The 15,757-nt window shown below is 41.4% G+C and overlaps 1 protein-coding gene across 2 annotated transcripts in view; it reads left to right on the forward strand.

The window, feature by feature from the left end:
• The window catches only part of gtf2ird1 (GTF2I repeat domain containing 1), a 41,884-nt gene extending 27,127 nt beyond the window's left edge, over nucleotides 1-14,757 (forward strand). The window contains exons 14-27 of one of the 2 annotated variants that reach the window (XM_030745970.1): nucleotides 195-350; nucleotides 4,726-4,779; nucleotides 5,218-5,298; nucleotides 7,296-7,479; nucleotides 7,600-7,661; nucleotides 8,058-8,129; nucleotides 8,294-8,561; nucleotides 9,139-9,167; nucleotides 9,289-9,336; nucleotides 9,424-9,501; nucleotides 10,772-10,964; nucleotides 11,406-11,443; nucleotides 11,537-11,646; nucleotides 13,787-14,757. In XM_030745970.1, coding sequence (XP_030601830.1) covers nucleotides 195-350; nucleotides 4,726-4,779; nucleotides 5,218-5,298; nucleotides 7,296-7,479; nucleotides 7,600-7,661; nucleotides 8,058-8,129; nucleotides 8,294-8,561; nucleotides 9,139-9,167; nucleotides 9,289-9,336; nucleotides 9,424-9,501; nucleotides 10,772-10,964; nucleotides 11,406-11,443; nucleotides 11,537-11,646; nucleotides 13,787-13,855 — 1,442 coding nt within the window. In that variant the 3' untranslated portion in view covers nucleotides 13,856-14,757. The remainder of the gene's footprint in view (nucleotides 1-194; nucleotides 351-4,725; nucleotides 4,780-5,217; nucleotides 5,299-7,295; nucleotides 7,480-7,599; nucleotides 7,662-8,057; nucleotides 8,130-8,293; nucleotides 8,562-9,138; nucleotides 9,168-9,288; nucleotides 9,337-9,423; nucleotides 9,502-10,771; nucleotides 10,965-11,405; nucleotides 11,444-11,536; nucleotides 11,647-13,786) is intronic. The other variant, XM_030745971.1, reaches the window with a different exon arrangement.
• Nucleotides 14,758-15,757: the final 1,000 nt, after the last annotated feature.

The following is a 15,757-nucleotide window of genomic DNA, read 5'->3' on the forward strand; positions in this document are numbered from 1 at the left end:
TGCACTGTAAAACAAGGCTGTTTAGTTTTCTTAGTGTTGCACGTTTACAAGCTAAAATCAGTAACAGGAAAGAATGAAATAATGCAGCTGGAAATGCAGCACCAGTACAGGTAATGTTGCAACCGCAATGTGTCCAGTTGCTGTTTGGACCACAAACATGAAAAACTGATGAGAATAACTGTTTGTTTCTCTAGATGCTGGCACGAGTGGGGAGGAGCCCAGTGAGTCTGTGGCCGAGCCTGTCGCCGCCGCACCGTGTCCAGCCACAGCCTCGCCCTCTGCTCCGTCTGCCTCTTGTGCTCCGCCCCCCACTCCCTCAGCTCCCCACCCCTCAATGGAAAACCACGCAGGTAACCTCTTCTCCATCATCTCCAACCTTCATTGTCACCTGCCTCCTCACACTGTGGCTCCTGGAATGCCAGCTCCTATCAAGGCCTTACTGATGCCTCCTCATACTGTTTTTTTTAGGGAGATAATTAAGCACGTATGAAACCACTTTTCTCACATACCTTATCTTTCACTCTTCCACTTCCTTATAACCTAACCTCCCCAGTCACTAGTAGCCACACCCACAACCTTAAATATACCCTCTTTCCCCAACTCTGACCTACTGTGGCTGTTCTCTTCCTCCAGCCTTACAAAGACAAGTGCTCATCTGTGAAATGCACCATGCATCAACTGCAGCTGTTTGACATACTCTTTAGCTTTGAGTTGCTCTTTAAAGCTGGGCACGCACATAATAACTTTGAGGCCAATTATCAGTGCATTTTGGATGTGCCAACTGGTTGAGCCCGGTTGGACTCCAGCTGGACTCAGTCGATGTTTACAGTCATGAAAAAGTCGTGTAAAGTGTGCATTTTTTTAAATATTTGCAACTGATGGCAGTCAGACGCTGTCATTCAGGTGATGGTAAACGAGGACAAGAAACTGTGAGGGAAAAGGTTTGTGGTGTAAGAGCAGACATCTCTCACAGCAGTGACAGAGACTCTGAGCAATCCTGAGACAAAGGCAGCTGCAGGCAACTCATAACCCTACAGCAAGTTCACCTTCATCCACCTTTATCTTAGAAGTCTTCTGGACTAAAGGCTCTCTTTTAGTCAGCTTAGCTGGAGCTGAACTAAATAGCGAGTAGTTTGAGTTTTTAGGCAGGGCCAAAAATACTCTGCTGTGCTTGATTTATTAACTCTATTATGCTTTATACATACACACACAAGTCGTGTAATGCTGTGGAAAATGTATAAGCAATTTTGATTGCTTATCTGTCTACATTTGTTGCACTGCAGACAGGACTGACTCTGAGTGACGTAAAATTTCCTCAAAAAAGGAAACGGGCTCCTGTTTACTTGAACTGCAGACGGTGGCAAAGTTTTACGTGAAGCAGGCGTGTATTAGAGGCTGGACTCTATTTCAGATCCCAGAGTTTATGAATCCTTGTTTTGAAGCGGTCCCATTTCAACTATTAAGCACCAGCCACACGGGAGCATCGTAGCTGATGGTCAGTCGCTAGCAGTCATTCCAGGCTTTGGTTGCCTAGATAACTCTATGATGTATATGTATGTATGATATACTACACTCATGTGTGTCAGTCAGCAGTATCCTTCGCTCTCATTGGTAGTCACTTAAAGATGAGAAAAGTATCACTTGTGACCCCACCACCACCGCCACCGCTTTGCATTGCCTGAAGTTATTTCACCCATCATCACCTGAAGTCAGAAAATGTCATTGACTTTCCGAGGTGTCTGGTTGCCACGTCGCTGCTAATTAATTCCCTAATGCATCACACTGTTAACACAAGCTTCCCTCTTCTTGTGTGTGTATCAAACGAAAAGCCCCCGTAGCATTTTAATGCACAAAAAGTATTTTTGAAAGAGGCTTGTTGTTAAAAATTTGGGAAGCTCGTATCGTGATGGTCGATGTTCAGTCACTACTGACCTCATGTTAAAAGCTGGGCAGTGGACTGTGTCGGTTTTCCGGTTTCTGCTCCACTCTGACTGTCAAAGGCCTTCAACCTGCTCCTTGCTGGTGGGAATGGTCTGGATGCGTCCTGTCTGCTTCAGCTAGTTGTTAATTTTGTGCCCACTTTTGTCCTTTATGAGTCCACACTGAAATGTTTTAGTGATTTACAAGATGCACGGTGCATGTTGACAGAGTTTGAGTTATTTTATCCACTAGTCCTCTTGCCCACCCCAACAATTAACTAGTTATTGTATTAGAGAGATCAAACTTCTCCTCATAGGTCCTGTCGAGACTCCTAAATCCTACCCCCCCCACATAGAACTCGTTTTCTCCTTTAAACCTTAGGTGAATAGTGTAAGGTTACCAAGGACATTTGAGTAGACGCCACTCTCTTTCTAACCTCCACCAGCCTCATTCACCCGGTGCTTTTAAAATGCGATGGCTTCATTCAGATTGCAAACTAATACATGCAGCTGTATCGCCGAGATTTCTGACCGCCCCGCTGTGATGGCAGAACTTAAAGATTACATTGAAAATAAAATAAAAAAATGATTTGCTTTCAACAGTTTTCCTTGTTACTAGAAAATCCACTTCACTGTCACCAGTTTTCATTCAAGCATTTTCCTCAGAAAGCTGTTCTGAAGAAAATGAGATCTGTTAAAAGTGCAAGATTTTAAAATATAATCTTCAATCCTGTAATCAAATTCCATTCACACACACTCTACTGGGATGGCGGCAGAAATCTCATACTTCTAATTTTAGTGAACAGACACTTTAAAGTTTAGCACTCTGTTCTTCCTCTGGATGCAGAAAATTCCTGTACTATCAATCACATTGTCCAAATGTCAAAAGCAACTTTCTTATGTATAAATTAATATATAAACGAGGGGTGGTGCCGTTACAATGCTACAGAGAGTCTGCTCAGAGTGATCTTGGCTTTTAGCATTCAGTGCTTTTAGGAGGCATTTTGTTTTCTTTTATTGATTTGATTGTGCTTTGCTTAAGTTTTCCTTTCTTTCACAAATGACCACTAAAGGAAAGACAGTGAAGGTAAGTGCACTCAGTCATGATTTGCACCTCAGTCATTTGTCAAAGTATTTGAATGACAGCAATTTGCATTAATTTTCAAGGTAAAATAGTTCTGATATTCCCTGCTGCGTGAATTACAGAGGAAATTCAGATTGCACATGCACTAGGTAGACAACTGTGTATATGAGGAAATCCAGTTCAGCTTCCTATAGATCTACATCCCATCATTTTCAAACTGTCCTTCAGTATAGCAGAAGGTTTGACTTCATTCACCTTAACAAAACTACAGTCATGCCCTCGAGCAATTCTGTGTCATAATCCTGCATATGGAGGCCTCGGCGCTTGCTCAAATGTTCAAGCCAGTGTCTTTTTCAGCAAACATGAAATAACATACAATATTTGTGTTATTGACTTTTTTGTGATGGTTGCAGTTTTTAACTCAACGGGCCGGATTTTGATGTCTTTTTAATGTTTTACGTTCTGTTGGGTGAAAGCGAGCTCTCACCACGGCCCGTTGGGATTGCATCATGTTCCTCCTGCAGCTTACACAGATCCTCCATGTAGTGATGGAAACTAGATGCCAGTTTCAAACAGTGCAGTATTGTGGTTTTCTTCAAACAGGCTCAAAATAATGAGGGAAACTTTGGCGTTAACAAATGATTAAAAACTAACTTTCTTTATAGTGTTTGGTTCTTGCACCGTATTGCAACAGGACCGAGCAGTATGGCTTAAAATAACATGACAATATAGCAGTAGTACAGAAACTTGAATATGAAATAATTATATTCAGTGGATTTAGCCATAAGGTTTAAGGTTAAAGCTTTTTCCCTGCAGCAAAGTGTAATTTACTGCCCAATCCTGAGTCCCGACTTGTTTGATTTTGGCCCAGATAACATTCACATCCACATCCACAGTCAATTTAGAATCACCAATTAATTGAGCGCGCATATCTTTGGACTGCTGGAGGAAACCCATGCCAGCAAATCCACGCATAAAGCCCAGAGTTAACCAGGAACCTTGTTGCTGTGAGGCGACAGCACTGACCTCTGTTCCACCGTACCGCCCCCATTGATTTGTTGAATGATGGAAACACCATTTCACATACCAGTTTCCTCCTCTTATTTTTCAGAGATTTTAAAATCCTGCCCTGGAGACTCATACACAGAACACATCATGAAAACATTACACACCTACCTCTGCTGCTGGCTAATTGCAAACAAACCCCCCCCCCAATTCTGTGTTTGCATGTTTAACACGGAGCAGCGATGTCTAATAACGGCCTTGGATAAGCTGTATGTGTGTTCTTGACGGCAGTATGCCTGGAATCATTAATTTGAAAGTGTGGTAAAGCAAACATTCAGTGTGTCCAGACTGTACCAGTAATATTCCACTGATAGAAAACACACAATAACATTGAATTATCACAGTCTCATATTGCACCTGTTGTTTTGTCCGTCCCCTGCGCGCGCTGAGGGTAGACACGAGGTGTCAGATAAAGAGTTTACCCTTCACACTTGTAATCGTTACTGCAAAATGATGTTAGGGATGCCTCCAGTCAAAATAGAAGCAAAGCTCAGTTGCTGCACTGTTATCTCTTTGACTCTGATGCAGCGAAGCAACGTGACAAATCAAGAGATTGATTCACACAACTAAAACCGTGCGTCTTTGATTTAACTGTTGCATAAATGCTTCACGGTAGCTGGTGTGCCACTGCTCTCATGTTTTTCTCGCATCTTGCAGCCGAGTCTCTGTCACCCACTGCGGCCCCGCAGAGCATAAGAAGATCTTCTGAAGGTAGGGTGGACTGACTCATTCAGGATGTTTTGCTGCACGCAGTGCATTTGGCCCACACTCTCGCTGTGTGATAGTGTATAACCTTGCCAGAGAGGCTGATTAGAATTAAATAAAACTCTCATCCTGCTTCCTCACCTTTGGAAATATTCTATGTTCTGTTGTTTAGTCTCATTTTTTTGCACCGTCACCACTCCGCTTCGCTACACCCTTCCGCTGTTAATGTATCGCACTCTACACTGACCTGGTAATGACACAGTCAGTTTGTCATTACCGGGTCAGCGTAGGGCAGCTAGAATTTATCAAATTGAAGTTGGCAAGTGGAGACGTAGTAATGTTCACAGGTGGGAAGCTGCCTAACCCCATCGACCTCGTGTAATAATTCTCTTTCGGTGCTCTCGGTGCAGACCTGTTCGTTTTTCATTTGCTTGACTCTTTCAGCAGGGAGCCTGGTGGAGGACATTGGTGAAATGATTCTTCAGCTTCGGAGACAAGTGGAGAGCCTCTTCAGCATTAAGTACGGTAAGCTACCTGTAGCGGTGGAGCTTTTTTTCCTTATCCACAGCAGGGGCAGGAAGTTATGCCAGAGCTATAAATTTTGCAGGAAGACTTTGATCTTCCCTTAACCAGTGCGGAGCAATTTAAAATCTTTTTGAATATTAATATTGTAACATTTAAGGTTTTAAATAATTCAGCACATCAGAATGAATCTGTTAAGCGCGGGGCATGAAAATAAAGAATCTAATTTTCACATCAGAGAAGTTAAAGCAAAAAGACACAAAGCATTAGTCACTTTGTAGAGGGTCACAGCACACCAGCTGCTGTCAGACCATAGATATTATATGCAGTAAGAGTGAACGGTGGTCTTTGTTCATGGTAACACTCAAAGTAATTAATGAGGTCTGGTAACTATTCAAATCGATAGGCAGGATTAACCAAGCACGTTTATCTGCTCCTAATATATTTTTAAAAAAAAAGATTTTTAATGTAAGTGTTTCAGTTTTTAGTTAAATAACTTTTTAAGTTCATCCGGCTGAGAGAACGATAGACTCAGGCCATGGCGAGGCATCCACCTGTCCATCTGTCCGTCTGTCCATCTGTCCTCACAATAATCTGCCAACTGTGATGGATCGTGAGCTAGATGAGCTACCTGCATCAGTGATTGGGTTAATGCATGTGGCAAATCAATATGAGACTGGTTCAAAACGAGGCTGTTTTTGTTTGTCAGTAAAATTACAGACTGTTTATCATAGCGTAATCTGCATTTCTACAATATCTTAACATTTTTGGAGCGAGAAGTGACCATATTTGGATGGGAGGGTTAGAGGGCCGCTGATGCTAGCTTGTCTCGTTAGCGAGGTACATTTGTTAAGTGACCGCTCATGTTTGTCACACAGCCAGAGCAAATCATAGACTGTATAAAAAAGATGTGACATCACCTTTTAGTTAGCAAGGCCATCTTAGCATATTGAAACTGGATGCAACAAACGAAGGGCAGATCTGGCTGAGTACCAGAGGGACACTACATGCTCATCACATGATGTGGGCTCATCCCAAAGTATACTCCTTTTTTTTTTTTTTTTTTCTACTTTAATTTATAAAATTGGGTAAGTGGAAGAAGATGGATGGATGGATGGATGGATGGATGGATGTCATGGTCCATCAGTTTTGTTTTGTTTTTTAGGTTTTGAATTCTTAGTCAGCTGTTTGAGTTTGTATTTCTGTTTAGCTTTAATTTTGGTAGGTTAAGTTCTGGATTTCTGTTTCGATTTCCTTATTATTCTAGTGAATCTGAGCCTTTGTTATATTATGGAGTGTCTGATTTGTGTGTTTGCTTTTTTTCCTGTTTTAGAAGTTTATGTTTTCCTTTTGTATTTTGTTTGTTTTGCTCTTCTGTCTGCCCCGTGTTCCTTTTACATCATGTCATAATGTGAGTTTCACGTCTCTGTGTTTAGTAGTTATCTTTTGGCTTATGTCCTGTTTTACTCTGATTGTTGTCTCCTGTGTCTTGCTTTGAGTTTTGTTTGCCCCCCATGACTGCCTTGATTTCTTTCAGCTGAGCCTTGTTCCCACCTGTTTCCACTTGCCCGGCAGCCCTCTGTGTATAAATAGTCTGTTTTCCTTGTTGTCCTAACAGCTACAGCTGCCTGTATCAGGACCCACTTAAGCCTCAGTAAGGGTGCTTATGTTAATAAATAAATAAATAAATAAGTCCCCCAGAACTGTTATGAAGGTGTAAATTAGCTGTAGAGGTCAAAACCAATTTTGAAGCCAGCCTCAAGTAGTCATATGAGGATATGCACTTTTGGCACTTTCATATTGACTTCATTTTTTAGCAAAGGCGGCTGCTTGGTTAAAACTGAGTATCTGCCACGCAGGTCTGTGTACCGTTCCTCGTTTGTTGATTTTTACCGTTTTTCCTGGATTTCAGCAGACAGAAAGAAATAAGATCAAAATTATGAAACTGAATAAGCCAGCTTGAATTAAATAAATCAATAAGCTTTGTGCTTCTTTTTCAGCTCAAGCCCTGGACCTTCCTGAACCAACCAAGGTGCCATACTCCAAATTCCAGATGTACCCTGAGGATTTGTATGTAACCGGGCTGCCAGAGGGAATCTCCCTCCGAAGGCCCAACTGTTTCGGAGCAGCCAAACTACGCAAGATCCTGGCTGCTAGCAGTCAGATCCAGTTTGTTATAAAAAGGTGAGACGGTAAACAGATGGGCAGTAATCTGCACAGTAGATGGTGCATTGTGCTGTGTATTTTTTTTAGTGCTTTGTAGGTGATTTGTAAATATTGTCACAATCTTTTCCTTGTGTCTAGACCTGAGCTCTTAACTGAGCAGGTAAAACAAGAGATGCCTTCCATCCCTGTCTGTGATTCAGGTTTGTCTTTTTTATATGCTTACTTTTTCATCAACAGCATCATTTAATCCAAACAAACACGGTCTTATTTTTTCTACTCCGATCTGAATAGCGAAGGGTGTAAGCATGCGCCTCTTACTATTTAAAGCTTATAGTTTCTTTGCACACTGCAGAAAATTCCACCATCTGGAAGCCCAGATGATATATTTGTATTAGTCTCTGCACAGTTGAAGTTTTGAGGCCAAATCCAGTTCACACACTATTTTTAAAACAGCTCCTCTAAAGAAAAACAGAAAGTCCTTGCAGGGATTTTCCTGCAGCTGCCTCCGCTTTATTTGTGACAAAGCTCCTAACATTTGTTTTATTCAGTAAATCTTAAGACGACAAAAGTTTAACCTTTAAATGCTTTTCCCAAAGAGCTGGATGCCAAGGATGCAGCACCAGTAACAGAGGACACCGCAGCTGTATCGAAGAGACCTGGATTCTCAGGTACAGTCAGGCTGCAGGTTTCACCGTCAGTCAGATTAGATTTGGTGCCGTTAACCGTTTAAACATAAATCACCACTGCATCCTGACATTTATGGCACTCTCCTTGAAAACCACACAACAAAGTGAAATGCTGAAATGCATATTTCTTCTCCCTCTGTCAACAGAGTGTTTGGAGTCCAAGCTCTCCAGGATCGACCTGGCAAACACGCTACGAGAGCAGGTCCAAGATCTCTTCAACAGGAAGTATGGGGAGGCATTGGGCATCAAGTATCCCGTCCAAGTGCCTTACAAGAGGATCAAGAACAACCCAGACTCGGTCATCATCGAGGGCCTTCCCCCCGGCATCCCTTTCAGGAAGCCCTGCACCTTCGGCTCCCAGAACCTGGAGAGGATCCTGGCAGTCGCTGACAAAATCAGCTTCACTATCACCAGGTGCAGCTAACAACTATTAAATATTTTCTCCCGGTACTGGTAACAGAATTAAAGGAAAGGCAGCTCATGTGTAAAGGAAGCACTTTCCCGGTAATATTCATCAGCAGTGATAAACCAAAATCATGTTCCAGTGTTGTGTACCCAAAGGTAAACAGGTAGCACTTGTACAAAGCTCCAGGAAACAGCTGACAGATTTTAATTTCTCAAGTGCAATGTGCACTAGAAACCAACCTCAGTGCAGACTTGCAGGAAGGAACACCTGCTTCTTTTTTTTTTTCAGCACCATTTTAATAACATTTTAACATGAACAGATTAAAAAAAGCAACAGGCGAACAACAAACTGCAAAATGCACAAATTCAAAAAGCACAAAAGCAACAAAAAACATCCACTGACAATTACTTGGAGTGACACTCACTACCAGATCCGAGCCCTTTAAATATTTCACACATTATCGTTTCAGATGTTTGTTAACCAATTTATTTGTCTGTACATAGCTAAATCTTTCTTGTAGTAAATTATTTGCTTGGATTAAAGTGACTTTAAATGACCTGCTTTATTTCATTGTGTTGTGTGCAGGCCATTTCAAGGACTTATTCCAAAACCAGGTATGAGCACATTCCAATTTCCTATCATATTAATATCCTATCTGATTCATTAACCATCATCTACCACAGAGAGCTAAAACATTTAATACTGATTAAATATATTTTTCACCAACTTCATCAGCACCTCGACGAGTCACTTTACTAAAGAAGGCCTACGCTTCAATAAATGGTGAGGAGAAAATGTTTTGACAGCATCCATTACTGCTGCTGCTTCTATTTTGAATGTTGTCTTTGACTGATTCTCTGCTCCTGACAGATGATGATGACATCAACCGCATGGGGGAGAAAGTAGTCCTTCGAGAGCAAGTCAAGGAACTCTTCAACAAGAAATACGGTAAATACACCCCCGGTGTGGAGTGATTCATCAACTTGAGTTTTTGATGCTGAATCTGAAGAGTTTTAGATTGAGAGGGGGGATCATATGAGAACCACTCAAAGTAGATAACCTTTTTACCGTGAACCAGTTTTCTCTGCACGGGGGGTCCAAGTTGTGCGCGTACACAGTCTGTTTCTCTCAGAGGAAAAGACAACGTGCGCCTTATTGCTCAGGGTGAGTGGAGCCTCCTGAGAAAGGCCTGTGCCTGGAAAGGGCAAGAATCGCACCAAAGGGTCCCACAGGTGGAAAAAAGTTTCTGCCATGTGTGCAAAAATTGTTTGTCAGTATGTTTAGGCCTTTTAAAAAACACATTCTCTCTCTGTCTCTCTTTCACTCACATACACACATGCATGTGCACACATACACACAAAATTCATGTTAAAAAATAATATAGCAATAATGAGTAATAGCAGCAGCATCATTCCTGCTTTTGATCAGCACCATGGACAGCAACCACAGTGAGGGTTCAGATTTGCTAAAGTAACATAAAGACAGCTGTAATGTGTCTAAACATGGAACAAAAGAGAGAAGCTCGTGAACCACAGGTCCTCACAGACTGACTGGATTCAACATTTCTCCACATATCACACACATACTACAGTATGAGTGCATATTTTCAGCATATAAGTGGTAACAATGTTTCTCACCCATCCGAACTTCATCTTTCAGGCTTTGCGCTCAGCAAAGTCCGAAGTCCTCCTCTTTTTTCTCTCCTTCCTCTCTTGAGCATCTTTTTTTTTTTTTTTTTTTTTTTTTTGCTTTGCTTGCCAACCATAATTTAAAATGCCTCTGCATCAACAAACTACTCTATAACACAGGTTTTCCACAAGTCACAGAGTACACCATCAGGAAGTACAAGTAAACATGCCCCTCTGCCATCAGAAATGTTCAGAAAAGGCACCTGCCTGTAATCAATGAGGTGTAAGCGGACTGAGTAAATATTGCAGCTAAAATTCAGTTTATAAGGAAAAATGTATTCTGCATAAATAAAGCCACCCTGTGAGAAGTTACACCTTTGTTGAGGTCTTACTAAAAGGTCTCAAAAGGCATCGATACTGCACATTCTTTTCAACAGTAATGAAGACACACATTTCATACCTACAGTATGTCAGCTATAGGCATGAGTTTCCTTTATTTATATGAAATCTTGTGCCTGCACGCTTAATATTTTTCACAGGAAAAGAAAAGCTGTCATTGATTGTATTGTTGTTGTTTGTTCTGTGTTTAGGGGAGGCTCTGGGCTTAGATCGCTCCGTCGTGGTCCCGTATAAGCTAATCCGTGGCAGTCCAGAGTCTATAGAAGTTAGTGGCCTTCCAGATGAAATCCCTTTTCGAAACCCAAACACCTACGACATCGTGTGCCTGGAGAAAATCCTTCAAGCCGCGGATAAAATAACATTCAACATCAAGAGCCAGCTACAGTGAGTGCACAGACACCGGCATATTCGGCACCCTGTTAGCTATCACCATACTGTACATTTCAGTGGGAATTTAGGGTTTTGCTTCTTGGTGGTTAAGCTCATTATGGTTTATTTATGCTTTGGATTTAAATCCAGCCTCTGAGATGTCAAAGAATAAATCTTCCTCAGCAAATGTAAATAATATGAAATAGAAAACAACATCATGACATCCAAGCAGCTAAGCTATGATGAAAGAATGAAGGCAGAGCCTTAAATCAGGCACAATTCAGGGATTTTTTTTTCGAGGTGTGCAGCCTAAACAGAAGGCTAATTAGAATTCCTCCTTGTTTTGCATAGTTTTTTTTTTTTTTTTTAAAAGATTACATTAAAAAAAAAAAAAAAAGAAAAAGAAAATTAGTTCTGTGTGACCTGAAATGACCCGGCTCTTTCTCTCTCTCGCAGACCTTTTGCAGAAATCTGTAGCCAAGCTTGTAACACAGGTAAGTGATATAAAATAGTTTTCTGCTGATGGAAGTAAGGCCTTCTGGGCTGAGTGTGCCTCCAAAGTAAAACCGTTTGCTTTGTGCTTTCAGTAGGAACAGACGCTTCCACTAATCGACGGAAGCGCAAGAGAGTCCAGGAGAGCAACCAAGTGCCTGCCTCCTCCGACCTGGGAATATCAACCAATCAGATTCCAGTGATGGTACATTCAAAGAAATATCTTTTCTTCATCCTATGAAATCATAAGCTAACTGACGAATATAATACAATATACAATAGGTCAAAACTTGTCACTAGCACTTCTCTGTTCTTCTATTCTTACTCATATTATTAAAATGTCTTAAATGCATATTTACCTTAAAGGTACAGCACAGTGGACTGCTGCTAAGACAAAATATACAATATAAATATATCTCAGTTTTTTTTCTCAGTCATGGGCTGCTGCATTTTTTTTTAGGAACCCCCCATTTCCCTCAAGTCAGCAGAAGCTTTGATCTATCTAATCTATCATCTAAAAGAATCCATATCAGTTTAAGTGCGCGCTGTATTTAGAGCATTTTCTCCACTTTTTTGTCAGACAGCAGCTTCTGACGAGGAAGCTTCACCAGCCCCAGCAGGTGGCAGCGCCTCTCTCTCTGTGACAGGTAGTCTTACAGACGTAGTTTTAGTGAAGTGGAAGGTAAGCAGCGTGGTTCTTCAGGGATTTGATTGAGAAAATGAGCGGTTGTTTGTCGGCTGTGTCGGAGTAAACGGGTGACGCGACGTGCAAACGCGCGCTGCACGGGCGTGTGCACAACAGCCTACAAGAAAGGAAGGCAGCAAGCACTGCTAAAGGTAGTCACGCTGCATGCAGTGTGTAAAGTTTCAAACTCAGTATACTGTAGACAGCTGGGAAAACACTTGATACCATTGTTGATCAATAAAGACCAATATAAATAATAACATCACTGACAGTGCTATTTTTAAGTAGTCTGACATGCACAAAAAAAAAGTAACATAACTGTGTGGTATTTAAATAAAGACTGTTTGGAAATACTGAACATGATTGACTCAGATAAAGAATTCAGTTAAGCTGTTTGGTGATCAGACTCTGATGGCCCATCATAGCAGAACAAAATAGCCCAGCGCAGTCGCCTCCACAATCCAGTGTGAGAGCCGCTGCTTAGTGATCGGCCTGCCCACGAAATGAAAAGCTGGTCACTGTTTCAGAAACTCTTAGTCCTGTCCAAATTATCATGCAGGACACGAACAGGACACAGCATGTGCAACCTTTGTTCTTCATCAGAAGAAAAAGGGGGCGGGGAGACTGCACATAGGCCGCCCTGGGACAAACTGACATGTTTAGCCGAGGCTAAAGTGGCTAATTTGGCTATCGGGTAAATGCCAGTAGTTAAATGATATGATGGCTGTTTGGTCTTTATGAGGGATTTGAGAGGTCAGTAAAGTTCCTGGTTCGACAACATTGAAGTATTAAACAGCCATGTCGGTCTTGTTTCAGCTTCATTGCCAGCGCTTTGTAATATTGTTTGCATACAGGCTCTGCATCCTTGGCCTTTCACTGGTCATTTGCCTCGTATGCAAAATACTTGAAGCAGCACTTGCCATACTAAGCCAGCTCAGTGTTGTGAACACTGACTGTTGATGTGTTGAGCTGCTATAGAGGGGAGAGGTTGTGTGAAGTTGTGAGTCAGCTGGAGGAGGCAAAGATTGTTGGTATCAATACTGTTGCAAATGAGTATGTCATCTTTTATTTTCTTTTAATTTTCTTCAGTCTTATTGTACTGGTGCAAAGTGCACCACATTTCAGCAACATTTGAAACATGATTTGAGGAATGGGATTAACAGTTTCTTAAAGCTCATAATCCTACTGGCATGTGTTTAATCTCATCTGTTATTAGACTGTGCCCAGTTTATGTTTTCTAAGTGTTTCCTGTCTTTTAGACTAGTCCACTACTCTGATTTTTTTTTTTTTTTGCTTCTCATTTAAACAACTAGTAAATTAGTTGTTAACTCCATACAAATGGGCGGCCTGAGCAAACCAGAGAGCTGGCATAAATTGGATAATTTAGGACAGGGCCAAAACATAATGAGCGAGAGAGGCAGGAAACCCCGGTCACCGATGGATTCAACGTTAGATTACTTTTTGTAAGTCTAACTTTAGGGGAAAGTAATTGATTAAATGCCTTAAACTGCAGCAGATGACTGTGTGTTCAACTTTAAGTACTGAAATCTAATATTAAAATAGGTTTAGAGGCAAGGTCGGCAACATTTTGTAGTAATGAAATCATTTTCTCCGCCATTATGACCGACTTTCCTCTGTCGTTATGTGTCTCTCCCTGCAGCAGTGGCCCATGTACATGGTGGACTACAGTGGAGTGAATGTGCAGGTTCCCGGGAAAGTCAATTACTGAAGGACAAACCAGGACGGCAGCAAAGGGATTCAAAGAGGAGTTTAACACTCTCAACTCTTCTGCGTTGCAACACTAACACTTTGCCAGAGTGCTACAACTCAACAATCTCTGCAGACTGGATACAGAGAGCTGCAGGTTTGACTCTGAGAATGATGCCCCGAGTGTTGAGGAACAACAGAATGTATGTGGGTCGAAACGTCGCAGGGCAGATCTTGGCTTGACGGGACTGCTATCAGCTGGTCATGACAGTGATATTGTTTTTTTACAAACCACAAATATTACTGAAGTCATGTTATTTGCCCTCGCTTCTTACAAAGTGAGTCATGCTGTTGTTTTCCAGCATTTGGTTGCAATGTATTACTGACAGAAAATGTCTTTCATAATGATATGGTTCCATATTATTCAGATATTTGTACTTTTTATTTATTATATTTATTATTAAAATATAACATTATGTGCAGGGATGTAAAATATAATATTCTGTTACACAGCTCTTTGAGGAACTATCACAACACTAACAGATGCTACTAGCTTTCAGCAACTACAGGTAACCGCTGAAACCACATTAAACAGCTGAAACGAAGTGTCTTAATTGGGTGTTGGGGTGACGGCAAGATTTTAAAAATTAAAGGAGACAAAACGGACTCAAAGTCTGCCCCACGGAGCAGGGGAAATCTCTACTGGCATTGGAAAGGAGACACTCGGTAAACAGCCTTTTTTATGTTAGCACTACATTAACAATTTGTAAAATATTGTCATTTTAAGTCAGCCTGAATGTATCATGTAAAGAAAAGAATGGTATGTTATTCTGCGATGACTGTCTCTGGACTAACAATATTTAATATGCTGTACCTTAACGCCAATTAGGCCTTTGAAATAAAATGTGTTGCCTTGCACTTTCATTTTGTGGCAGTTTGTCTTGGTGTGGGCATGGGTGGGCAACTGCTTGGGGCCCCAGGCCGGGGGGGCTATCATGGGGCTTAAAAGTCATCTGCATAGCAGTTATAAGAAATGCCCTTAAAAGTACTCTAAATGTGCTAAAGAGGGAGAAGATAAATAACAGAAACAATAAAGGCCCCAAAACAGAACCTTGTGGTACACCGTAGGTGAAAGATGTGGAAGAGGACCTGAGCTTAGAAGCAGCCAGAGAAAAGGATCGATCAAAGATAAGAAGAGTACCACTTCAAAACAGACCCCAATACACCCACCCAGTATCTCAGCCTAGCAAGTATAATGTGATGGTCTGAAAGCAGAGTTCAGGTCCAACATCAACAGAATAGAATCTTCCCCTGCATCACTATGCATGAAAACCTGGAGCAGTTTCAGTGGAATGAGCTCTAAAAGTCAGATGGAAATGATCCAGAATGCTGTATTTGTCTAGAACAGCTATAAGCTGCTTTGCTTAGCATGTCAACGCTTAATATGACATTATTTCTTTAGTTTACTTTGATGTTTGACGTTGCGTAACTTGTCTAGCAAAGCAGCCTAGTGTGTCCAGCTCTGAGGGCTGCGACATGACCGAGCGAAGTGCACACAACCAGCAGGTGAGCTTTTAGTTTAACTCGTCACCTGAAAGAACTGAGAAGCCAGTAGTTGGAGCATTAACACTTCAAAACCAGTCACTTTGTCTCAGGCATTGTTACCAAATAAACAGCTTCTGCCATTTCCTTGAATAATGTTTTAACTCTTGTTTTATTGGACTCTTGGTGGCGGTGGTGTCAGATTATTATTTATAACTGATGAATACTGGTTGGATGGGCCCCTGGTGAATTTTTGCCTAGAATCCCAACAGACCAGGGTGTGCCCCACCCATCACCTAAAATCAGCCTCACATTGAAAATGAAGGGGTTAAAAATGGAGAAGCTGCTATTTATCGTGATTTTACTATTTTTGCACAAGAAA

The sequence above is a fragment of the Archocentrus centrarchus genome, chromosome 14 (genome assembly GCF_007364275.1).
Source record: "Archocentrus centrarchus isolate MPI-CPG fArcCen1 chromosome 14, fArcCen1, whole genome shotgun sequence".
NCBI lineage: Eukaryota > Metazoa > Chordata > Actinopteri > Cichliformes > Cichlidae > Archocentrus > Archocentrus centrarchus.